Source organism: Vipera berus, assembly GCF_964194415.1.
Source record: "Vipera berus genome assembly, chromosome: 2".
NCBI classification, from domain to species: Eukaryota; Metazoa; Chordata; class Lepidosauria; order Squamata; family Viperidae; genus Vipera; species Vipera berus.
In genome coordinates, this window is record NC_138203.1 from 153489611 (window position 1) to 153517553 (window position 27943).

Sequence of the window (27943 nt, forward strand, 5' to 3'; positions counted from 1 at the left end):
TCCCCGGGGAGTATCTTGAGTTTCTATTTTGAGAAGCAAGTCCAGGAAAAAGAAGCAGGTGCTACTGCTCTATAATGCACCTTTCTTTTAAGAGTGGAGGTAGGTCTATTTGCTCTAAACACTGCAAGGTATAATCAGAGAAGAGACTAAAATGGAAGACATTGGCATGGATAGCAAAAGAGAAATACATCATAAATCAACCTTCCCAAACAAAACAAAAAAAGAGCCTGTCTTCTCAGTGTAATTATTTATCTAAAAAGAAAAGCAAACCGTCTTTTAAATGTATACTTAAGTTTTGAACTTCCTCAAAGGAGTTCAGGGTAGCATGTACAATCCTCTGTGTTTTAAACTCACCATAACCTTGAGAAGCTAAGAACTGAGGACCAGCCCAAAATGACTCAATGAGCTGATCTTGAGCTTCCCAATCAATAGCCAATGCTCCTACTTTGGATATCTCTAGAAATGCAATAACTCCAATGTGAGCAGTCAAAGCCGAAGTGCCCACTTTCAGCGCTAATTATCCTGCTAACAAGCTTACTACAGAACGTAAAGTTCCACATGGTGCCCAGGACTGTGATCATTTTGAAGTACATACAGTGCATTCAAGGGGCACCGTGGCTCAGTGGGTTAGGACGCTGAGCTTGTCGATCAGAAGGTCGGCAGTTGGGCGGGTCGAATCCCGAGTGCCGCGTAACAGAGTGAGCGCCTGTTACTCGTCCCAGCTTCTGCCAACCTAGCAGTTCGAAAGCATGTAAAAATGCAAGTAGAAAAATAGGGACCACTACGGTGGGAAGGTAACAACGGTCCGTGCGTGCGCCTTTGGCGTCTAGTCATGCTGGCCACATGACCACGGAGATGTCCTCGGACAAGCGCTGGCTCTTTGGCTTTGAAACAGAGATGAGCACTGGCCCCTAGAGTTGGAAATATCATGTGCGGGGGAACCTTTACCTTTACCGTACATTCATCCAGTTTATGTGATAGTTACACACTGGATACCTGTTTGCAACACCTACTTTATCCTCACACCTGTGTATCACAAAACTGCAACACACATATAACATAAACCACCATAAAGATGTATCTAAACTCAAGCAGGCTGGTCATAGCAGGGTTAAAATAATGTAATATTTTAATATCTATAAAGTAAAAAGCAATCTACAACTTCTACATTCTAGAGATAAAAATAGAGGCACTGTGGTATATCTGTATCACCCATATTCTCACACCCATACTACCCTCTGATTGCAGAGTCTTTGCCAGGAGCCATGCCAACTGGGGATTCTAAGATTTGTAATCCCAACACATCTGGAGGGCACACAGCTAGAGAGAGCTGTTCTACATTAAACGTTTTAAAAATAAAAAAAATAAAAAGGGATGGTCAAAAAAGTTCAAGATCACAAAAAATACTTCACGTTTCATATTTCAGGTCTGTGGGCAGGGGAAAAAACGTTTCCTGTACTGAAGTAGTACAATATACTATGAAACAGATCTCAATCTTCCCAAGAAATTGGTGAGAACATTCTAAACCACTTGAGTAAAGTGCATTTTAGAATTAATTCTAAACACAGTACGATTTCTACTTTCTTGTGGGAAGATGAAAAGTCTAGCATAATTGCCATCTTCAGGATCTCAGTGTCCTTCAAAGATCTAAAGTAACACCTTCTTAACACTCTAAAGCAGGGGTGTCAAACTCAATTTCATTGAGGGCTGCATCAGCATTCCGGTTGCCCTCAGGGGGCCGGGTGGGTGTGGCCAGGGTGGGCATGGCCTACTGGGTGGGCGTGGCTAGAGTGTGTATGGCCTACTGGGTGGGCGTGGCCAGCTCTACATCGTTTGCATCAAGGGTGCCTATGGGGGCCTGGGCAGGAGTGGGACAGGGGATCTGAGGGTCTCTGGCAGAAGGAGGGTCTCTGGGCCAGGGCCAAGGCAGTGGGGGCCGTTCCCTCCCTGTTTCCAGGATGGATTCGCGGGCCGCATGGAACCACTTCGCGGGGCGCATCCGGCCCCCAGGCCTTGTGTTTGACATGTCTGCTCTAAAGGCTGCAAGTGCTAACAAAACAGGATTTAGAAAAGGTTGTCACCTACACAGAAGACGGATAAAAGGTGACTTATACTGGGAAAACCTATTTCTTCATTTATCGCTGCCTATTTCAGCCTTCTCCAACTTGCTGCTTTTCAGATGTCTTGCAATTCCCATTCAATACCGAGAGAAACATTTTTCCCCATCAGTTGCTATCTTCTTTCATTTCAGATGCAAAAGAGATTGCTCTAACTAAAGAAAATGTTACCACTGTGCCTTTAGGGCCATTTGAGAGGGAATACATTTTTTCCCCCAAAAATTGTAAGAGGAAGTCAACAGTTTCAGGAAGAAAAAAAAACTTTGTAGAAAGCCAAATTTAATCTCTATTTCATCATAAAGCTGCTGTTCTTAAGTAACTAAGCAACAGAAAGCAACATCAATCCTATTTAACCCTTACACACTTTGCAAAGGAGGAGACAGGCACTATGGTCTAAAATTAATCGTGGAACCAATGTAGTTATCGCATCCATCTATTCCTGGAATAGGATGGACTTTTTTGATGCTTGCATGCTGATCTCGAGACTATAATTAATTGCCTGTCTCTCTTCTAGACTCATCAAAAGATGCTCCCAAGTCCAATTAATTTCTTTCAATACTGTACATGTAATGCAATTGAAAAATAAGTAAAGTGTTTATCAGGCTTATTACAAAGCCAAAATCCTTTTCCTTAAGACAACAATGAACATTTTGAAGTCAGTTTTCCCTGCTTCCAAACAAGCAGCCTGGCCTTCCAGACATGTTAGTATCACCACATGCCATTCCTGGAATTACAAACCTAAAGTTGGCACCAACAGATAACAAGCTTCTAAGACAATTAACCTAATTTGTACAACATTTTGGTAAATGCAAAAGTTTTATTGGGAGAAAACCAGTACCTCAGAACATGTAGAGAAATTTACAACTTCAATACCAGGGATCTGGTTTGCTGATTGGAACAGAAACAACTATAAATTTAGGAAGAATATACATGTCCGGTGTAAAAAAGATGTTTAGGATTTCCTATTGTGACCACCAGGCCTATCTAGGTTGCATAAATATCATACAGTACATCCACACGTATGCATACTTATTTTTCAAACAAGTATATTTGCAGCCTTCTAGTAAGAAAACCCCCCTAGACCATATATATTCCTAAGCCATAATGTGGTTTGGTTTTGGCTTGACAATCTTACTCCAAGAAAGCAGCCACAACTTAATAATCACAGCAGATGGAATTGTTTATCACCAAAAACAATCTTGTTAATGAAATTTATGCACCCATGTTAGTCAAGCTGCAATGAAGACCTTTTGTTCCATCATCTGTCCATTCTTTCTGCTCTTCTTCCAACCAATTGCTCGCTTTACAATTGCCCAATGTTTTAAGATAGTAAGACATTCTGCTAACTCATACTATAGGTAGTCCTTGACTTAAGAGGACTGTTTGAAGCTACAGCAGCAATGGAAAAAATTGACTCATAACCGGCCCTCACACTTAACAATCGTTGCAGCATCTCCAAGGTCATGACTGAAATTTGGGTGCTTGGCAACCGGCAGCATCCTGGGTTCAATGTGATTGCCATTTATGACTTTCCCAACTGGGCACAGTCAGATTTGCTTAATGACCCCATGATTCAGTTAACAATTGCGGCAAAAAAAAAAAGATCATAAAAGCAGGTGTGACTCATTTAACAGCAGCTTGCTTAGCAATGAGTGATTCTGTTCCCAACTATGATCACAAGTTGGGGACTACCTGTACAGGCCGCTGAATCTTGTATAATGTGGACACGTGGACACTTTCACAATTGTTAATGTAGAACATTTCCGCTCTCCCGGAAATGAATTTTTATCTTTGGAGATAAACCATTCTGCAGAAGTTTTACAGCTTCTAATTTTTCTTAAAAATAACTCCAAATGTTAGTCAAGTGAGGGTTTATTTATATATAAAGTGGGGAAGTAAAAAAAACATTTTTTGTTTGGGGTAAAAAATATATTGAAAGTTACTATATGTAGGTTTCTTGTCTAGTATTATTTCTTATAAAATCTGAATTTTACACCGATTGTCAAAGAGATCTATCTCCCTTAAGCAGCAAGGCAAGCTAGATAAACATGCTTTGACCATCTGAAAAAGCTGCATTTCTCATTCAGTGAGAGCAAAATACCTACTTTGTGATCAAATTATACGTACAGTTAAGCCTTCATTATTCTTGCCACCAAGAGTGTAGAGACTTCCATCATTAGGATCAGGAAGAAATGCTGGCCTAGGACTGAAGAAATGACAAAAACAGCAATTACCGCAACACACTTGTGAAAAGAAGAGGCAGCAAAATTTTGGTCAGTATACATTTTCTTGTGAGGATGGCTGTATTACGAAACAGATGTGTGTGTGTTTTTTTTTAAAGTCAAATACAGGTAGTCCTTGACTTACGACCACAAATGAGCCCAAAATTTTTGTTGCTAAGTGAGACATTTGTTAAGTGAATTTGTCCCATTTTACGACCCTTCTTGCCACAGCTGTTGAATCACTGCAGTTGTTAAATTAGTAATACGGTTGTTAAGTGAATGTGGCTTCCCCATTGACTTTGCTTGTCAGAAGGTCGCAAAAGTGATCACGTGATCCCGGGACACAGCAATGGTCATAAATACATGTCAGTTGCCAAGCGGCCAAATTTTGATCACGTCACTATGAGGACACTGCAACAGTTGTTAAGTGTGAAAAGTGGTCATAAGTCACTTTTTCAGTGCTGTTGTAACTTTGAACGGTCACTAAATGAACTGCTGTAAGTCGAGGACTACCTGTATGTGCTTTTAATTAAGCACAGTCATTTAAACCCCTGGTTTTGCATACCACCAGCCTCTGAATTTGGACTGTGGTAGTAATCTTTCAGATTACTTGATTTCAAATTATTTTCAATCTTTCAAATTACATGCCACATTTCAATTTGAAAATTAATTGTATGGGCTTATTTTAGTAATACTTTCTAATCAGCTGTTCTGGTAAAGCAGGGAACAGGTTGGGCAGATGTTGCTGAAATACAAGCTCAAGCAGCCACTTGTCTTGCAACCAGAGTTACCTTGCCTACTTCTGCTGAAAATCAACGTATTTGTTAGCTTACGAACCAGTATGACTCTTTTGAAGCAAATACCATACTCTTCACAGTCAAGAATAAAGCTGTGATTTGTAAAATAAACTTCAATATGTTAAGTACATATTAAAACAGGGGTCTTCAAACTTGGCCCTTTTATGACTTGTGGACTTCAACTCCCAGAATTCCTCAGCCAGGCATGCTGGCTGAGGAATTCTGGGAGTTGAAGTCCACAAGTCATAAAAGGGCCAAGTTTGAAGACCCCTGTATTAAAATAAAGACCCCTGTATTAAAATAAATGTCTTTCAGTACATACTTTAACTTAACATTGGGTTGACATTTTGATTTTCAAAAGTCATTTAAGCCACAAATTTCTTTGAGATACTGTACCACAGAAAAATATTAGGGATAGAGGAGGTCTAAAAAGTGAAGATGGCAGCCACAGCCCCCATAAAGCCCTGCCCCTTTTTGCATGCACTGCACAAGCAACACACAGAATGCTGGCTGGGGAATTCTGGGAGTTGAAGTCCACCCATCTTAAAGTTGCCAAGGTTGAAACATATTTTACAAGAACATAGCATTCTCTAACCCTCCTGTTGTTGACAGATCATAGAATTCCCCAGATTTCCTGTTTTGTAAAAGACAAGTAGGTTATTGATCCTCCCAGTCTTTAAAGTATATTTGAGGTGTCTTCTGAGAAGAAATGGGACAACTCATTATGGCCAACTCGCTGCAGGGCAGCTCATCATAGGACAATTCAACAAATACAAAAGTTACATTAATTTCACCAGAACCATGACCACTAATAATAAAGTCATTCCAGAAAAACAATAGTTACAATAATTTTGACGAAAACGTGGTCACCAATAATAAAAGTGAACGAATGAAATGATTAACACAGTGTTGAATCATCCCACAGCGAGCTGGTCATGGCGTGTTGGCCAAGGTAAACTGTCCTAGACCCCTTCTGAAAGTTATAGTTATAGTTTAGTTATAGTTTATTAAATTTTTATACCGCCCTTCTCCCGAAGGACTCAGGGCGGTGAACAGGGCATATAATAAAAATACAGAAATACAAAAGTTAAGAAAAAATTAAATTATTGCCCAAGTAAAACAGTAAAAATATACAAATATTAAAACCCTAAGTTAACTCCCCATCAGGCCAGGCCAGCTTGTTCAAATAAATGGGTCTTTAACCCGCGCCGGAAGGAGCGGAGATCCGGTGCCATCCGGAGCTCAACCGGCAGTTGATTCCACAAAGCCGGGGCGCCCACAGAGAAGGCCCTCCCCCTGGGGGCCACCAGCCGGCATTCTCTGACCGGAGGCACCCTGAGGAGGCCCTCTCTGTGGGAACGCACAGGGCGGAGGGGAGTCGACGCCGGCAGCAGGTGGTCCCCAAGGTATTCCGGAAAGTCTTGCACAAACTAGTTTGTGCCAGAGTCATGGGGGAAAGGGGCCAGACGGAAATTGGGGAGCACTAACTCTTGGACTTTATGGAATTTAGCACTGACTTTGGGTATGAGTCAAGGTCTTAGTACCACATAATCTTGATGGAATACATAGATCACTTTTTACTAAGACAGCTCCTAATTGTCCCACATTTCTCTCTAAAGTTTGGTGTACCAGAATAATTGTTTTCCAGGTAAAAGTATTAACGGGTACCTAATGGGTCCAGGTAAAAGTGACTGATTTGAACAGAACAGATATTAAAGTTTTGAAAACCATGACGGGTCCCCTGAAAAGAAACAGTGAGTGAATCACGGGAGCTAAGAGGACACTTGTACCTTGGGAAAAGAAAGGGATCTGTAAGTGGCCCTTGCCTGTCCAGAGAGTGAAGCTCAAAATGCCTAATGGAGCCAGGTCCTGACAATGGCTGGTAGTCCTGCCCTCAATGCCATTTGGTAGAACCTATATTGGTGTCACGATTTACATCACCAGAACAGCATGTCCAGTCAATTGATACTGATATATGTTGGGAATTGCTAGATGTCTTCATAGTTTTACTACAGGACTTGGAAAGCTGTAGCTCAGAAGTTTTCATTCACTTTCCAGGCACTTGGTGATAGCCAGCCTGCGTCTGGATGTAGAACTAGGTTTTAAGGCCGGATGCCTGGACTTTCCATGAAATGTCTTGAATGCTCCTATGTTAATTCTATTAGGGATTGTACATGTCCCTTAATCTGGATCTGTCCTGTGTAAACAGACCATGCTGCGTGTCCACCAGCAGGTGTCACAGTCTCATCTGCTCTGACAATACTCTTAGAACCAGCCTTACTGTCCTCAGCTCCAGTAGATTAAGCAGCAGTGTGTGCCTTTGAGGGAACGCACCAACTTGTTTGAGATGTGAGTTCCCCACACCACCAGGTTGGCATCTGTGATCACCTGATGCCCGATTGGCATTCCCTGCACCAGACTGGCTGAGAATCATTAATATAAATACTTGCATATAGGTGAAATATGATGGTAATTTGGTCCTGGATTAGGAGAAAGACCTAGTACCTCAAGCCATCTTCCACTATAATTTTGCCTGAGACTCGGCCTCCTTGACACTAGGATCTCCCTCAGAGTCTTCTGGAACTCGAGGGTCTGCCGCTAACATATACACATTTTACTTTCATCTCTGTGGGTGGAATACCAGAGACAGAATTTGCTTCAAAAACCTGTGTATGTTCTTGTCAAAGTTAATGGTGAAATGCATTCCCAGAGACAGTGAAGGCTCAATGTGACATCAGTCACTGCTATCTGCATACAGGTTATTGTGATACACCTTATGCCTAGTTTCCCGGAAAGAGATTTTAAGTCCTGCTCCTTGGTAGGTAAGCCTACCAAGGTAAGCCAGTGTTGCTGTTCATATGTTGGCCACCTCTGGCGGAATTTCCTCTCAATTTGCCTCTAGGGCTGGCCTTTGCTGCAGTTTGGCCTGGTCAATTGGAATGACTCCAATGGCCCTCCTTTCCATGGACTTATTTTTTGGCTGACATGTGGCCTCTTGCCTGCAACTAGTGCTTTAGTCAGTTAGTTCCTTCTTGCAGGGCACAGCCTGCTGGACTACATGTTTGTTGACATTGCTACTATTTTTCTCCTTTTCCCCCCCTTTCTCCTCAGCTCTCAAACTGCTGGGGAAGCCTCTGCTTCCTCTTAGAAAGCAGAGGTAAAGAATGAGGCCTGGGCTGCTGCACAAAGCAGGAAGAAGCCTTAAACTAGGCTTTTTATAATGAAGCGATGTTATTAACCCTTTCCCTCTTGGCTCCATTTTTAAGGACAGGAAATGAGATTTTACTTCCTGCTACACCTCACAATGCTCCCCTTCCTCCCAACTAAAACTGAGAGGTTTATGCAGAGATTTCAGAAGAAGGAGAAATCCCTAGGCATCTTTCTGGAAGAAACAAATGACTGTACTGCTCATATAACCAACCATTTTGACCTAACCTACAAAGTTTGTAGTGTAGAAGTGCTTTCATTTTAAAAGCTTGGAGTTGTGTTAGTTGTTGGTTTCCAGTGCAATAAGGAGCTGTAGATCCTGAAAAAGTAAGAGTGAAAAGAAGGAGGACTTACTCTTCCATGTGCAGTGGCACCTGAAGTACAGGATCTGCAAACAAAAAGAAAAGGTCAAGGTACAAGCAATTAAACATTCTGGCCTCACATCAAGCTTACATTCTGTGATCTAGCTGAGGTGGTTTGTAGTCTGCAAGAAAAGTAAGATAAGGAGTTTGCAAGAAACAAGTTCAAGCAGCAAAATGCAGTGGAAGAGTAAGCTGATTAGCAATTATATTCCAATTGCTACAATTCAGGGACTTGGCAAAAAGGAGGTCCCTGAGTTGCCACAGTTAAATGAGAGTTTATAATCTGCAAAACTTTTCTATTCTGCTCCTTGGGAGTTTCGCTTCTTCATTAACATTTTTACTTTCATCCTAACATTTCCCAGTCTCTCTGCACCCCAAGTTTGATGTTTAATTTGTCCGTTCTCTAAACTACGTATTTATTTATTACTTAAGTTACTCTGTGAACTGCATGAAATGAATTGTAGTATACAAACAACAACGTTCCTTGTACTGGAATGCAATGATCTCTTTGCCCCTTCATGGCGGCTCCCACATGACATAACAATGCTGCATTATGATCAGAAGCAAACTGGAGAACTTGCAGACCAGCCAGTTTATTGTGATTTTTTAATTTTTTAAATACTATTTTAATCAATAGAGATTGAGCAATTCAGCAAATACTGTCACACCTCACGCAAAATAGAGCAATAAATACGCAATTAATATTAATGAATTGATGAGTTAAAACACTCCAGTGAAATACTTGCGTGAAGAACATATTCCATTTACACAGAAATTCAGGATTTATCTGAGCATCTGGTCTTTTAAAAAGCAGATTAATTCTTGGAAGGAAAACAAATCTATACAGCAACACTGCCTACTACTACAAACAATTTCAGATCAGCTTCTTCCTCACATAAACAAAATGATGCAAGAGCAAAGAAATAAGAGAATGAGTCCTCTTACAAGGAAACTTGGCACTGCTTACACAAAACCATTTTTCACATAAACATCACTTATCTTTGACACAAACTGCTTAGTCAGTGAGGTTTTCCCATTACTCAATGCCATGGACAAAAGAAGCATACCTGCTGAATTGTTGCCTGTTGCATATTAATTTTTAGGCTCTGAAGTCTTTCAAAGAAAAGGATAAATCTCAAACAAAATTTTCCCCACCTTATCTTCCAATATTTGTCATATGCCAGAAAGTGCATTAAACACAAAATAGTTGTGCAATGTCTTTGGACCTGTTATACTAGAAACCTTTCACCTGGACACAGGTCTTACTTCACTGCAGGATACTGCCTGTGCACATTAATGGTGAGCAGACTATACATCTATTTTGTTAGGTGCCTTGATGGCATTCACTCACTCTTCAGTATGGGGAAAAATAAAGAACAAAGCTTTTCTCACACATTATGAAGCAGGCATTATTTTCATTTATGAAACTAGTAGTTCTATAGGGAAAAAAACTGATTTATTAATATTTTCAGACCCAAGACTCACCTTTTGCCAATTGGCATCTAAATATTCATTTAATTCTGGCCATGTATTTGTATTTCCTATTCTCCTTTCTTTATTCTTCTACTCCTTTATATACTCTACTTACCAAATGATATAGATCATAGCTATTCTAGTCCCCTATTTAAAATCTTTAACTCTTTGTCAGCAAAAAGAAATTCGAATACACACACAATTATCTGCCTGCCTGCCTGCCTGCCTGCCTGCCTGCCTGCCTGCCTATCTATCTATCTATCTATCTATCTATCTATCTATCTATAAAAAAACACTACAACCAGCTCAGAGCCTTTTAATAATTGAGAACCATATAAATTGCAGTAATAAATAATCAAAAAGCCATAGGTTTTTTTAATTAAAAAGTTTTAAAGTACATTTTTGAACATAAACCCCATCCCCCCTACCCCTAACCCATACCCTAACCCACCCAATACCCCTACCTCCCCCAGCCCCCCCCCGACTTCCCAAAGCACAATACAGGGTATTATTTTCACAATCTTAATCTAAAATATACTAACTATAATTACACTTTAAATCCAGTTGCGCTTTAACTCTCCTTAAACATCATAATATATCTCCATTACAAATATTCTTCACATATTCCAAATTCTACCATTTCTATCTGATTCAGAACTTTCAAAATCCATTCTTCTATAATAAACAAATCAGCCTTCTTCCAATATCTTAAAGATCTTACATATTCCACTAAATTACTTTAACTTTTAAAATTGTAATCTTTTACAATTCAACCATACATAATACATTGCATCATCACAACCACATCTTCAACATTTAGACTAACAATTTAAATACATACATACTAATTTTTAAGATCTACTATAAATACCATCCCCAAATATCCACCATTAGATCTTGATTATCCTACGATCTTTAACAAGTTCCATTTCTAAATCTTATTTCTATCAAAGTCCTCCATTAATCTCTACTGTTATTATTATTATTATTCCTTAAATCTAAATGCAGCCCGTGTCATTCTTTAAATCTTAAGATCTTTAAATAAAACCAAGGATTGCACAGCTTCCGAAACTATTTCTTGTAACTGTCGCTCTCCTTCTTCCTTTCCTTTTTTGACTTCTGAGGATGACGGTAAGCCTTTCAATACATTAGAATAAAAATCACGTGCCTTCCCTACTGTATTAAGACAATATCTTTCTCCAGAATAATTCACCACAATCCCCGTTGGTATCTCCCACCTGAACTGAAGCTGTTGTTTCTTTAATTCATCTGTCAGAAAGAAAAAATCTTTCCTTTTTCTCAAATTCTTGGAGGAATCTCTTTCAGAATCAAAACCTCCTGATTAGCCACTTTAAGTCTTTTATTATAAGAGATTTGAATAATCTCATTTCTAATCTTTCACTTTGTAAAATACACAACCACATCCCTTGGCAGTTTCCTTTGTTTAGCGATCCAAGAATTAACACGAAATACTTTATCTATCTTCCCAAAAAAATCCTCAAGTTGAAACCCCAAAATAGGCGCCAGGGCATCCACCAACGTCTCTTCCAGATTCTCCTGCGGATTTTCTTTCAAACCTCTGATCCTCAGGGCGAATTCCATATCTCTATATTGCATCATCATCATTTCATCTTCAGGTTTTTCCATTTTATTCTCCACTTCACCCATTTTAGCCTCCAGCATCAGATTATTTTGTTTCACTTCTTCCACACATTCATCCAGATTCTCAATACAGCCTGAAAACACTTGAAGTGCCATCAAAGTATCCTCCCTTATTTTCTTGCTCTCCTTTCCAATAAATTCTGCCACCTTCTCAAATATTTTTTCAGATTGAATTTTTAAGGCATCGTTTAGAGCATATTGTAAATCTTTTAAAGTCAATACAGATGCAGCAGCTTTGGGGAGTAACTTCAAAGACTGCATTCCAGATTGCTGAACAGACAATGCCTCTGCACTTTTAAAAACGGGTCTATGAGGTTTGGGAGCCATTTTTGCAACTAATGACTTTCAATACACACTTTCACTTTCTAGTCCATTTATTACTTTGTAGTTAAACTATGAAATAACCAAATCTTGAAAATAACTTTTTAGCACCTCCAAATTATAACTAGCTCTTTAAGGTTTAAAAGTCCATTTTACATATTCCTACTCAGTTCAAACAGTCACTTTACTTTGAAGAAAAACACTTTCGCTTCTTGTTAAAAAAAAAATCAGTCAGGCACCATCTTCCCCTTCTTTCAAAACGATCGTTGGAGCAGGAAGAGAGTTTGAGTTTCAGAGTTAAAGCTTTGTACTTGATATTTATACTGCTCCTGCATCAGCTCTGCTGCTACCGTCACTCAAGATGTCAATCAGATCCGGCAGGAGTGGATTCAGCGTCTTGTTCTGCTAAAGCAGAAAAGTCCTTCGTCCGGAGCATTTCCAGGCTTCGGGGGGGCTCTCACCCTTCATGCCCCAGAACAAATGTTCTGGGGCTCTAGGGGAGCTCTACCCCTACCTGGAAGCTCCCCCTCCCCTCTTTGCCCGAGGAGAAGGGTTTTCGAGCGGCGGAACAGCTGATCGTTGGCTATTCCGCCGCTTCAACGGGATCGAAGGGCCAGCGGTCGAATCTGACCTTCCTCGCCGCTGAAGCGCCACCCAGAAGTCCAGAAAGCCATAGTTTTATACATTCACTAAAATACTAAAATTACAAATTTCTCTCCTTCATTACAGAGGGACCAATATAAACTGAGTCCTACTCCTCTTCCATTTTTTCCTAATCAAATAAATTGAATAAATAGAATACTCATGCACCCAATGTGCTAAAGGACCTCAATATTTATTTATTTTCCACCATTTCTTTGTGCTGCCCTACAAAAATTACCAAGTTTCTTCCATACAGGATAAATTCCATACCAGTTACCGAGGATAGCTAAACTTTCATATTCCTCAATACTGGACCAGCAGCAGGAAGTCCTAGGATTTGATGGCATGCGTTTCTAACATGGTCTGATAGTTTAATTACATAAAAAGCTTCCTGAAGAGACCCTGTCCATTTTGACGCACACTTCCAGATTAATTTGTCTGTTTATAAAATAATACAAATTTAAATTCTGAGGTGTGTCTCTCAAGTAAGTTGCAGGTTTCTTTTTTTATTTCCATTTTATGTCTTTAAAACACATAAACCATACAATGCTTGAGTACTGTATTGTCACTCCTGGGACCACCTTCTCCAGATAATATTGGCTGTCCCAAAAGAATCGGGCTGGGGGATGATACAATGTGACCAGTAAGCTGTGTTAGCTCTTTGAGGTAAACCAGGTCAAGAAACAGAAGCAACTTGGATTCTAGGAACACTCTTGAACACTGTAGGACAACAGGACCTTGAAAGCTACTTAGAAATTCAGTCTGCCTTATCTTATACCAGTGGTGGCGAACCTTTGGCACAGGTGCCAGAGGCAGCACTCAGAGCCCTCTCTGTGGGCACCCGCGCCATGCCTCGGAGGTGGCAAATGTCCCTCTTCAACCAGCTGCCTGCTAACTTGCTGAGGCCCCAAGTGGCCGGATCCATCCCAGCATGGCTGGTTTCCCTCCCCCACATCCCGCCTGGCCTTGCATGCTCTCCTTTTCCCAGGCACGACCCTCTGCATCGCCTCCTCAGCTGTCGGCTGACCATCCATCTCGGAGGTGGCTTCCTTGAACTGCTGGCGACGGGCTGCGGAGCTTGTAAGCCGCCCTGAGTCTTCGGAGAAGGGCGGGATATAAATGGAATTAAAATAAAAAATAAAATAAAATAAAGTGCCCCGTTCGAGGGGCCGGCAGGCTGTGGCTACTGACAGACACCGTCGGCCCCCATGCGCTCGCTGGCTTCTGTGTGCGAGGGCCGATGGTGTCAGGCAGCAGCCACCCCAACCCTTGCCTTGTCCCATGGCAATGGCATCCCCACCCTGCCTCGCCTTATCCTGCAGGATGAGCCTCCTTCCTACCACATCTACCAGAGATCCCCTGGATCTCCCCCAACCCTGCCCCCCCAGGTGTCCCTCCCCACAGGCTACATTGAGGTGACCGCACCCACCTTGGCCACACCCACCCAATCTTCTATGACCACCACAGCCACACCCACCCAGTAGGCCACACCCACTTGGCACCCAGCGATAAATAAGTGGGTTTTGGGTTGCAGTTTGGGCACTCAGTCTCTAAAAGGGTTGCCATCACTGTCTTATACCAAACAACATCAAGGAGGACAGGGCTTTTTAAAATTTCTTTCTTGTGCTTTCTATTTTCTTAGGGCTGAGTTGCTGTTTTTCCTTTTAATGGCCTTTTCCCAAGGCCACTTCTACATTCAGGCAGGGACCGAGAAAGAGACATTCTCACTGGCATATCCTTTACTTGGAAACTGCTGGCCCACAATATTCATGCTGGATCTCACCTTCTGTCCTTCAGGAAAACTGGTGAACATTGTTTCCTTACACAGAGCATTCAGAGACTTTAACTGAGTGCATCAATAGATTGTGATTTAATGTTGGGACATTTTTAATGGATGTTTCAATATACATATGTTGTAAGTCGTCAAAAGTCTCACAAATAAACAGCATACAGGTGTTAGAGACAAGTGTTCAGATGGAAGCTAGTGAAACCTTCAACAAAATGGAGGAATCTGAAACAATCTGGCAGAAAACTCCACCCCAGTACCTCTGAACTCTGACCTGAATAGAATTCAATGTTTGGTAGACAGAGAGTGTTTTCCCTCTTCATTTGATTTTTTTTTGCTGGCAGTGGCGTAGCGTGGGTTGTCAGCACCCGGGGCAAGGCAAGTAATTTGCGCCCCCTAACCTGTGGATTTTAGCACTCGAGTCTCTTCCACTAGCTCAGGAATTCTGGGAGTTGAAGTCCATGAGTCATAAAAGAGCCAAGGTTGCCTACCCCTGAGTTAGGTTCAAGGCAAAAAAGGGTCTCTGGAGAAGAGGGAAAATGCTAGTTTAACACTGAAACAAGGCAACTTTAAGGTGCCTCAGCTGTGATTTAGGATGAGACAAAGAGAGGACATGGCGTTGAAAATGGTTAATGGGGCATGTTTGTTCCACTCTTAGTGGACGTCAGGATAAACCCCACGAGAGAATGACCTTACAACAGATGTGAATAGGCTTGGACTATGTTTGTAGATTGAGTGCATACATCACATGGAGCGATGATGGGCTTCATCAAGATTTATGATCCCACAATTGGCTAGTTTTCTCCATCTTGTCCTAAACCCTGGATACCAACCACGGTTTATGGCTTAGCATGTGGCGTGGGGTTGACCCAACATGTTAGGCGACAAACAATGACTTCCAACTTACAATGCCTCAGCTTCCCAAGGTTATTCCAAAGCCGGAAAAGCCAACCAACCCACCCTGCAGCTTTGCCTGCTTAGGCTGAACCCCAGGAATTCATACTTGCTGCGGCGCCCGACCTATTTTCTGCCCAGACGCTGCTTATCCAAGCCAAGCCGCCTCCTTCTCTTTGGCACCTCACCCCAAAGATTCGCCGGCCTGGCTGGAAACTCTCGCTGCTGGCGACGTGTGTCGGGGGGGGGCGGTCCCGATCGCCGATGCACGGTTGGATCGGCAACCTGCCGACGCAGCTTTCGTTCCAGAGCAGGGACCCCCGGAGAGACGCTGCAGCGATCCTCCCCCCGCGGGAAATCCACCCTCTTTCAAGCCCCGCCACGCCCCCCCCCGCCTTTGGCAACCCCGGGAGCGCCTTGGGAGAGCCTCCGCAGCGGAGCCCCGGGCTTGCAGGAGGGCCGCGCTCTGTGCACGGCAGGAGCCGCCTTCTCCTTTGCGGGGGGGGGGAGGAGGGAGAGAAGGCTTCCGTCCAGCGCCGGAGCGAAGGCGGAGCGGCCCGAAGGAGTCACGCTGTGTGGTTGTGTGTTTGTGTGTGTGTGTGTGTGGCGCGCCGTGGGGCGTCAGGCCCTTCCCGGCTGGGGCTCCGGTGCCTCCGCCCTGCCGGATCCCGGCGCCGTCGAGCGCGCCCCCCCCAGATGTTGCGCCCGGTGCGGCCGGCCCCCCCTGCACCCCCCACGCTACGCCACTGTTTGCTGGAGGACGTTATCATCCCCCAGGAGATATTATCCTCCTTGTCTTTCCACTCTTGCCAATCTTTTTTATTTCTTTTTTTTTAAATTTATTTATTTAAAAGGCATGGAATCAAGAAGAAAAGAAGGGGAAAAACAGGAAGGAAAAAAGAGACTTATGAGCAATATAAAAAGAAAAAAATTCAATGTAATTTTTAAAATTAGCACTGCGTATTGAAAAATCTTTTATCAATCGAAACTTCAGAACATTACTGAAGTCAAATTGATACCCAATAATTAAAACAGTAGCTGCTATAATATAAATTATAAATCAGAATTAAGGATCAACAAAGATTTCCACCTCATCTAAGAATGCTTATTTAATGAATCAAACAGGAATTGATATATTAAAATATCTAACTTCAGATGAAGTACAGGCCACATGAACAATTATAATCCATAGTTTAGAAGTTGAATTAAATCCTCCATCAGACTTGTTCTTCAAATATCAGAGCACAATATAGTTAGCCATCCTTTTTATGTTTTATAATAAAATGCATAAAGCATCCTAGCAGCTGTTAACATATTCAGAATGAGCCTAGTGTACCTTATAGGAATATAAAGCTTGGTAATATTTGATAGAAAAACAGCTGCCTAGAAAGATAACTCAACTTTTAACATTTGTTTCATTCCACAATAAATCATCTTCCAAAATTGTTGAGCTTTGCTAACAAGCATGAAAAAACCCTGATCTAATTAGTGCATTTCCAAATTATTAAATGAATTAATATATTTTAGCAGACAATACTGGAGGTAAAAGATCTTGTATTACTTCTGCAACTTTCGCAGTAACTTTAATATTTGTTTTCCATTTCTTTTCCCATTGCTGCATATTGATTGTCCTTTTTAAATACTTCATCCATTTAATCATATTATCTTTAACTTGTTTGTATTCTGAGTTATACTGCATTAACAACTTATAAATAAGCCCCAGCCTATGATGGAAGTTTGTCAAATTCAGGCAAGTCTCACTATTCCATCTTATTTTTGTAATTCCTTTTTAACTATGTTGCTTATTCACAGGAATCAATAAGGTGATTCTGACCATTCTGAAGAAAGAACCACAAAAGATTTCCCGTTTGTTTTATTAATAATTATCTCTTGCACTATGGGCACTTTTTTTTCCACACTGATCATTTCTGGGGTACAGTGAATTCACCCAAATGAAAATAATATTACTGAAGCAAGGGGAAGATAGTCTGGATTGATTTTTTTCTTTATTCCATACTTTTACTACTTTGTTTATGATCAAATTAACCACTTCTGTCTTTATTGAGCCAAACACCATCTGGGAATCCTGCTCCTTCAATAAAGTGGTACACCTAGCTTGAAATACAGGTTGAAATTTCAATCAATCAAACCTTTATGACAACCTTGAGGCCAGAGAGCACAGCTATAAAATGCATAACCCTATAAATATTATTGAAGGAGCAGGATCATTTCTGGGGTACAGTAAATTCACCCAAATGAAAATAATATTACTGAAGCAAGGGGAAGATAGTCTGGATTGATTTTTTTTCTTTATTCCATACCTTTACTACTTTGTCTTCAGTTCCCACTGGAATAATTTGAAATACAAAGTACAGCCTTGATAAAATATTCATTTTTTACTGTTGCTCTTCTAATCAGTTTTAGTTTTCTTCATCTTAAAAACATTTCATACTATGTTTTTGAATACAATAATTGTTCTTAAATAAAATGGATTGTTTTTTGTTAAATAAATTCCCGGATATCTAACTTTAATTAATGTTCTTGACTTGCCAGCTTAATTCCTAAAATTTTATTTTTTATTAACTTATGTTTTGTTTTTTTCAATGGTCTGGAAATATGGGGAAAATGAGACTCAGTTCATCTTCTTCAGAGCTGTAAATATGAAAAACCATTCCAAATTATCAAAGGCTTTTTCCACAACAACAAAGATCATAGCTGCTTCCCTCTTTCTCTGGTTTATCAATGGCTTTCAAAAGATATACCGTATTCATTCGTTCATTTATATATTTTATTTCTTATTTCCCTCACATAATGTGTTATATTAACCCTCATGTATCAGATTGCATTTGTTACTTAAAAGTTAGTTAATCTCTTCGTAAGTATTGCTGCAAAAGTCAATAGAGAGAAATAGGCATATATATATTTCTGAGCACAGATGGATTATGGCCTTTGTTGTAAATCAAGGAAATAAAATACATGATGTGAAGGAGGAAGAACTTGATGTTATTGTATCTTATTCATTATCTGATTTAATGGTTTAATGAACATTTCCTGGAAGATAATATCAGAGAAAAATCATCTGGTCTTGAAGATTTTTCAATAATAAAAAAGGAGATTTAACTGTGTGTACAAATTATAGCAAAATAATACTTAGGACCATCCAATGCAGACCAGAGCCCTATATGAAAAGGGAGAAGCTAGCTTTAGAAAAGGCCGAATAACACTGTCAAGGATGAAACATTGGCAGCTACATGCCTCTGCGTTTCATCTTGCCTTTAGATTAAGGGGTGTATGTGAGATGTTACTTTCAAGTGGGTTAAATGGAGAAATAAAACCTCTTCGATTCAGCTGTAGACCGTGAGAGCCTGAAGCCTTGTCAAGGACACAGAACAGGTGTGGATTTGAAGCAGATGGTCCCCATAATAAAGTGAAATTGATATGAATTATGTAAGACATTGGAGGTTTGACTGGGAAAATTATTGATTACCGGTAAGTCTATGAATTGGTGTTGGAACCTCAGTTAGTTTTGCTTCGACAAAGCCATACAGTGTATTCAATAAATAGTAAGATTTTCAGAAACGGAATGAACCAGGAGTTTTATTTGGATTCTTGAGCTGGATGTTGACAAACACTAAATTGCTGATAATATGCTGGATAATTAAGAAAGCCAAAGAATGCCCAAAAGAAGTCAGCACATGCTTCACTGATTGTAGAAAGGCCTTTGTGTTGATCAAATTGTGGAATGTGCTTAGAGAAATGGGAAACCCATAACTTCTCTTTGTCCTCATATGAAAACTACGTATATGTCAGGAAGCCACAGTTCAGAGAGAGCACGGTAAAACAGAATAGCTCCAGGTTGGCAAACGAGTGAGATGAGGTTGTGTACTTTCCTCTTATTTATTCAAACTTTATGTGGAATATATATTGAGGGAAGCTGGACTGGAAGAAGTTGAACGTGGTTTTAAAACTGAAAGAAGAAACGTGAATAACCGGTGCTACGCTGTGCACTACTCTAACAGCTAAAAAGGATCTGCAAGATCTGCTGCTAAAAGTCAAGGAGCAGCAGTCGAGAAATACATTGGCACTTGGAAGAGTAGCAGTGAAGGCCCTGGGAATACTGTTTAGATGCCAGTATGTGTTTATATCTACAAAATTCAGAATCATGGAGGAAGTGGTTTTCTCTGTGACACTCTATGGAAGTGAAAGTTGGACTTTTAGGAAGCAGGATAGGAAAAAAGTATTGATGCTTTTAAATTTTAGTATTGAAGAAGACTCAGAATCCTATGGATAGCCAAGAAGACAAACAAATGGATCACTGAATAATAAAGGTAAAGGTTAAAGTTTCCCCTGTCCAATCATGTCTGAGTCTAGGGGGCAATGCTCATCTCTGTTTCTTAGCTATTACTTTCCCATTGAAGTGGTACCTATTTATCTACTTGCATTTGCTGCTTGCAAACTGTTAGATGGGCAGGAGCTGGGGCAAGTAACAGGAGCTCACCCTGTCGCACAGCACTTGGGTCTCAAACCTGAGCTGTCAGCTTTCCAGCTGAGAAGCTCAGCATCTTCAATTGCTGAGCCATCACGCCTCTGAATAATATAATGCAATATTTTGTATAATATATCATTTTTGCATTTCCTCTTTAATGAGATCCCTATAAAACTGTTGACTGAAGAGAAGCCCAACACACAAAGAAAGTTGCAGTCTGGTAGACAAACTCAGCCATACCAGACTTCCAGGTTTCATAGATATTATTCAGATGCCTGAGTTCCATGTTTCCATTTTGTTCAGAAAGAACTGACCAAGTTGAAAAACCTGCAAAACAGCTGGGAATAAGGGACTATATATTTGTACATTTGTGAAAATGACAATTGGTTGAGTTTGAGTTTGAGTACTTGACCCAACTAATTTCCAAATTAAGTTAGAAAGAGCTATCTCCCAATTTAGTAAGGTTTCAGGGTGTACACCGTACCATGGTCAAAAGGCCACTATTTCAGCTGTCTACTGTACACACATGAATTTGCTTATGTACATAAAAAGAAATCCAGCAACCAGCTGTTCAATCAGTGGCAGGCTAGTTTTGTTATTGCTTTGTAACAGGCATACAAAGAGCCATAGTAACTTTACTGAGCAAGGGAAAAACCCAGGTTGTCAGATTCACATGTACACATGGTAAAACTTGTTTGACAGCCGGGATTTTATAGGTCAACAACAGTCATATTGGAGCCAAAAAACTTTATAAGCACGTTCCATTTCTATTTGTTATTCCCTAGGGTTTGGGTGAAAGAGAATACTTTCTTAAACTACTGTTGTGTTTCAGGTTTTTCAAGGAGCACTATGGGGAAAGATTTAACTGCTTTTTCACTGTGACAGATCTTGTAAAAACGGCTTAATTTTTATAGTACATCCAATTTTGTCATTGCTAATAATTGCTGCCCTTTAAAAGGTTATAAAGTAAAAATCACTGCTAATATTCTCACTCTATCCCTATTTTTCTTAAATATTTTAGAAAATTGCTATCCAATTATTATATTTTTGCTCTTATGATTCTATTAAGTAATAAATGCAGTATTCTTTTCCATAACAAAACCAACTCCCAGCCTGTATTAATTGTCATCTTTCTGTCAATTCAGTCAAGTTAGATATTTCAAACAGATCGATATTACATAAAAAAATTACAATGTTCATTCAAAGGAACCTCTATAAATAAGACATGTTTTGAGAGAATGAGAGAGGGGCGGGGGGGGGGAATGTATATGCACCTTTGAATCAGTTTTTTTTACTCCTAGTGACTACTTAGAGACTAATTCCTAGAATTTATTGGCAAGGATTTTCAGAAGTGGTTTGCCATTGCTTCCTTCCTAGATCTGAGAGTGACCAAAGTCACCCAGCTAGTTTTGTGCCCTAGGCAGGTCTAGAACTCATGGTCTCCTGTTTTTTACTACCATATTATTATACATTTCAAATTAAGTTTCAGTATAAAATAAAAATAAAGAAAAAAAGTTAGAAAACTAATTCCTTTCTCAAAGATTAGACGAAAAGGTTCTTATTTATGCTAAGCTGATTGATGTCAACAAGCAATAGGGTTTTACATAGCTTGTTATTATTATTACGCTTGGCCGCAGTCACCCCAGTGTTTAGATTGGATTTGTCATTTTTGTTTATCTAAGAAGTCCTTCCCAAGGACCTGGGATAGACAGGGGTTGCTTGATAATATTAAAGGAATTGTTGCAAGATATAAACTGTTTGTATTTTGCAATTATTATCACTCAATTAATTGTAGTTTCTCCATTGTCTACCTCTCTGCCTGGTTTCCCTCCACACAGAGCTAGAGGAATTTACTAGATCTAGAAGGATGAATCCAGGGCTTTTTTGTCACAGAACGCTCAGAACGGAGTTCCGGCACCTTTTTTGGATGGAACCTTGTAGGGTAGGCAAGGCGGGCTGTATGACATGTGTGAGTTCTGGCACCTTTTTCTTTTACAAAAAAAGCACTTTGATGAATCTATAAGAATTCCAGGTAGTCCTTTACTAAAAAATGAGTTATTTGTATGTACGGTAGTCACTTATGGCAGCAAAAGTTTTGACAGTTTTGTATTGGCTCTTTTGATAGAGAGGCTGGAGGGGAGGATGGTGCTGATGCTCACTTTACCAGTCTGAGAACTAATTTACATGCTATCTTTTGCAGGATAGTTAACTATTGCCCTGAGCAGATTTTCAGTCTTCTAAATGCTGTATTCAGAATTATGTGGACCAGAAAATAGAGCAAAAAGGTACTTGAGAGCATGCACATGCACAAACCTAGCATTTGTCTATGCCTCCTTAAACCAAAGATATACTTTCCTTGGACAGTGTAGCAGCCACACAATCCTGAAAAAAGATCCAGCAGACTTAAGAAAGTGCAGACTGACACTATGGGATTACTCCAAGTACTTTATTGGCAATGACTCTGAAGCACTGCATGTTATACCAAATCTCTCCCTTTTTTTGTAAATTATGTATTTTATTTAGTCACTGCCATCCTGGCATCTGTTGTTACTTCTTCGAGTATTTAGTCAAGATAAAACAATACAATGAGATTTCTACAATTACAGTGCATTTACTGACTTATTTGTTTATTCACCTTTATTATTTTTATAAATAACTAAAGGTGGGGGGGGACATACATACCAGTAATATTTCTTCTTTCTCCTATTTTCCCCACAACCTTGAAGTGGATTGGGCTGAGTGTGTGACTGGCCCAGTCACCCAGTCAGTTTTCAAGCCTACGGCAGGTCTAGAACACCCAAGTTTCTGATTTCAAGCCTGGTGCCTTAACCACTAGACCAAACTGGCTGTTATATTTTGAGAATATATTAATACATTAAATTATATTTTGAGAACAAGCTGTACTGCATATTGATGTTGTGATTTTTAAATTGCCAAAAGCCACCCTGACTAATTTATATAAATAAATAAACCCTGATGTAGAACTTGTCATTTTCGGAGTTGCTACTGTCAGACGTTTAATAGATAGCTGATATTCTCTTCAAGTGAATCTTTTCATGTTAATCCTAGCCAGGCAAGCCATTATCAACTGATATATTAAATTAAAACCTCTTGAATATCACTACCAATTTGGGTTCATTAGTTAATTTTAGATATAGTCCTTTCTATAAGGTAAAGGTAAAGGTTCCCCCACACATGTGTGCTAGTCGTTTCCGACTCTAGGGGCCGGTGCTCATCTCCGTTTCATAGCCGAAGAGCCAGCGTTTGTCCGAGGACGTCTCCGTGGTCATGTGGCCGGCATGACTAGACACCAAAGGTGCACGGAACGCTGTTACCTTCCCACCATAGTGGTCCCTATTTTTCTACTTGCATTTTTACGTGCTTTCGAACTGCTAGGTGGGCAGAAGCTGGGACGAGTAACAGGCGCTCACTCTGTTATGCGGCACTCGGGATTCGACCCGCCAAACTGCCGACCTTCAGATCGACAAGCTCAGCGTCCTAACCCACTGAGCCACCGCGTCCCTTGTCCTTTCTATAGCCTGAACAATTTAATGACACTTGGAAACAAAATCCAAATTATAGCACCAAAGTTAATACCAATGTAGGCTTACTTTCTTTGCTTTTTTCCAATTCTTTGCTTCGCATTTTTTACCCAGTTTTAGGCCATTTGGAGACCACCAGATTTATCAGAGCCATTGATGGGTGAGATATGCTTCAGGAGGTTTTTGGAAAACCAATAATCATATGTCTATCAGATACTCTTTGTTAGAATTTGTTGGGCAAAGACTTCTAAAAAGTTAACGAGGCTTAAATTTTCTTAATGAAAATGACATGGATTCTTCCACAGAATCTGTTCTTCTATATTTTTAATTATTTTAATTTAGATGTTGCTTTCCACAATGTTTTCTGCGACTGAATTTAAGCTATCATGTCTTTAATTTCAAGATAGTTCTCCTGCCAAATGGATGTCTTTTTTTCAATTGACCTTACATGATTTTAATAATAAGTTGCATATCAGCTGGAAAATCAACAACTGTACCTTTGAGTTCTTTAAAAACTCCTGGGCGTATGCCATCTGGACAAAGTAACTTGTTAATATTTAATCTGTCAGTTAGACCTAGAACAGTATACACACACACACACACACACACGTGCATGTGCATGCACACACACACACACACACACAGAGCACCATATATATATATATAATAAACCCATTTTACCTGCATACTCCATCTTTGATCCTTAGTCACACCAGAGCAAAATAGGAGTAAATGTTGGAAATTATTGTTGATAGATCAGTTAGAAAACATTACACTTAATATTTATTTCTCCCTATGGTCTGTTATGAGTGGAGGAGAGTTCTTGAGTTATAGTTACAATTCATAACCTTTATAAAATAAAAGCGTAGCTTTAATATCGAAGACTCTTGAGTGAAGATCGTGATCAGTCTTCTTCAGAAACAAAATCCATCAAGCTTTGTCTCTCCAATGACAATAATACAGCAGCTGATCCTCTAAATTGTGGCAGAGGTAAAATTTAAGATTGTATGGTGCTAAGAATGGGTATCTGGGTATTCTTGTATTCCCCTTAAGTTTTGTTTTTAAGACTCAGCCTGAGATAGGAGATATCCCTTTTTATTCTTGTAAAAATCTTGGATGCTTGTCAATGCTTCTATACCAACCATTCTGTAATACAGTTTAAACATTTGAGATAGTCTAATGAAGGAAATATTTTTCCCTTAACCTACCCTAGTGTTTCTATATTGATGTTTACCTCTTCCAATCAAAAGATACTATGCAGATTAACATATTATTTTTTCTCTTTTCTTGTTTTAAAAACTTAAATATAGTAGATTGTCTGGATCTCTTCTAAAATGGATAATCTGAAGCATGGCAATTGCATAATAAAAGTCTTTATCTGATGCTCTGGTAAGAAATGAGGATGGTATTTTTAATTATATAATAATTAATATAATAATTATATAATTATTTTCCATCTACAACTTTATATATCATTGCTTAGGAAGGTTTTTATGAGATTTCATATGTTACTTAGGAAACCAATCCTGATTAGAGCATTTGTATGTTAAATGAACCATATCATAATACAGTATAAAATATTTGAATGATTGAGATGAGTAGCCTTAGCAGTGAAACTATAGTGAACAAATTTTTGAATTAGAGACTCCAGAGATGACAAAGAATGGATCCCTTTTCAGTACTGCTTTTCTTAAACAGATTTGGTCAAATTATTAATTATGACCTTCTTGTTTTCTTCTAAAATTTATATCCGAAATTTGAATCAGTAGCATATAGATAGAATACAGAATAAATTTGAGTGTGTGTGTGTGTGTGTGTTTGTGTGTGTGTGTGTGATTAGTCTACAATCATATTGAACTCAGAACACTAACAACAACTTCCAATAATATGAATAATATTTACATACATTTCTTATGTAAATAAATAGATAGCCAATCTTAAAGAGTTTTCTTCATGAACTTTAACAGATTCAGGTAAGAAAATAAAAATTGCTTCAAAATCCATTTTGTTCCAGGTACAGATGAAACAAGATTTAATTAGGCTTTTACCAGAATTGCTACGATCAAAGGTATCTCATAGTTTTGCATTAAATGTCAGTAGCAAGCTTACTTCACACTATGTCCTCAATCAAGAGATGTCAGATTAAGCCAGGACACAGCAATGATTTTAAAAAGAGTTTTAGCATAATTACCCCATCAAGGTTTTCCCCCCCCATGCACATAAATGTGGTTTTCTTGTATATGGAGCCAAACAAATAAGCATTAAGTATCCTACAATACTTCAACTGAGAAGGCTGTGTTCAGATACGGATCTAAAAGAATACTTCAAATGCAAAAACATTTTAAATAAAACTGGATTATCCAGTCGGAACTGTTCTGATCAATCAAAGACATTTTGCAATACATTTGCTTTGAAACTGTATGCCTGTCAATGTCCTCAGCATGCATGTCAATGTGCTTCCCTGTTTCCATCTATCCTACCACACTTCTCCAGTGAGACTGATGGTTGGTGCTGGGCCAAAAGTAACATGTGTTATTTCCTGTGCTGTGACTGCTTGTTTTGGGTTGGGAAGAAATGGCCCTTGCATTCCTGTGCTGCTTTTTCCCAGCCCCAAAGTAGCAACCTCCTGGATGGGGAACAAGCAAGAGGCAGCATTTTCTCTGCTGCAAGGACTACATAGACAGCCCTCTCCCTACTTTTCCTTCCCCCACTGAGATTCCCTCCTCCAAATTTACACTGGAAGGGGAAGGTGTCAGCCCTTAAGAGGTAATCCAGATAAGAAGCACCAACCATGAGTCCTAGCCCTGCCTTTATTGCAAAGTTACAGTAGCACAATCTTGCAAGCCTGAAAGTACAGGTAGTCCTCGGCTTATAACAGTTTATTTAGTGAACTGCTACAATGTCACTGAAAAAAGTGACTTGTGACCGTCTTTCAGAGTTACCCCCTTTGCAGCATCCCCATGATCATGTGATCAAAAATTCAGATGCTTGGCAACTGGTTCACATTTATGATGATTGCAGTAGCTCGAGGTCGTGTGATCCCATTTTGTGATCTTCTGACAAGCAAAGTCAATGGGGAAGGCAGATTCGCTTAACAACTGGATGACCAACTTAACGACTTCAGTGATTCACTGAAAACAACTGAGGGAAGAAAGTTCGCAAAATGGGGCAAAACGAGGATAGGAAGGGCAACAATAGGAAAAGAACGCAACTCTGAAAAATCCATTGGGAAAAAAGATGACGGAACTCCGTTCCAGTGCATTCTATGACAAAAAAAAGCCCTGGATTTATTGTATAGCAAGCAAATCAGTAAGTAATATATTATCTAACTAATTAACCTATTTCCATCTATTATCTTATAAATCCAGCTATTTCCAGGAGAATTACTTCTGGAAGAAGAGATGACAGACAGCATGATTATTTATTTTGGCTTTGTAAACAAGAGTATTCTAGTTCATTGATCAATACTCAATAGAGCAGCTTGAAACTCAAAATTATTAAATAGTTTTTAGCAGTACACTGAGATTGTGCTAAAAATATTTCTACAATGCCTGTATCAAATGCTATAAACTTTAATTCTCATGCCTTAAGAGCAGGTACACAAGGTCGATGGCAAGGAACTGGAAGGATCAAAATATCTGGAACAGCCATACTCCTATCCTATTTATAAGCTGGCAGCTTGTTTTTCAGCAATTTTGGGTGTTGTTTTTTTTAAAGCCTTAAATGTTAATGAAGAAAATTTTGGTTGTGGTACATTTGCCTCATAATGAGTTTGCATTGGAAAAAAATGACTTAAAATATAATGTATTTCCATATGAGAAGTAATGTGCAAATTACAATACACAGTTTTACGTAGCCTTCAATTCCAAATTAACTTATCTGAAACTAAGGATCATTAAAGTCAGTACAGGTAGGCCTCAACTTTAGTGACCGTTCAAACTTACAACGGCACTGAAAAAAGTGATTTATGGCTGTTTTTCACACTTAACAACTATTGCACCATCCCTATGGTCACGTGATCAAAATTTGGATGTTTGGAAACTGACATGTATTTACGATGGTTGCATGTCCTCGAATCATATGATTACCTTTTGTGACTTCTTGATAAGCATAGTTAATAGTGAAGCCAGATTCATTTAACAATCATATTACTAACTTAACAACTGCAGTGATTCACTTAACAATTGTGCCAAAAAGGTCTTAAATAGGGCAAAACTCACTTAACAACTGCCTTGCTTAGCAACAGAAATTTTGGGCTCACTACATAAGCCAAGGATTACCTGTATTACCTACTTTTGGATAACTGTATCCTTACTTTCTACTTTAGGATTGTATTCATTTAACAGACCTCAACAATTGAATAGCAGTTTTCTTCATCTCCACAGTCTCCCTCATCCACATGTGCTCTGCAAAATAGCACTGGACAGATTTA

The 27943-nt window shown here is 39.5% G+C and overlaps 1 protein-coding gene across 2 annotated transcripts in view; it reads right to left on the reverse strand.

Moving 5' to 3' along the window:
• Window positions 1-27943, reverse strand: part of ERN1 (endoplasmic reticulum to nucleus signaling 1) — a 79465-nt gene that overhangs the window by 22831 nt on the left and 28691 nt on the right. For both annotated transcript variants that reach the window (XM_081315826.1, XM_081315825.1), the window contains exons 3-4: window positions 8698-8731; window positions 4245-4323 (exon numbers count right to left, since the gene is read on the reverse strand). In XM_081315826.1, the coding sequence (XP_081171952.1) occupies window positions 4245-4323; window positions 8698-8731 (113 nt within the window). The remainder of the gene's footprint in view (window positions 1-4244; window positions 4324-8697; window positions 8732-27943) is intronic.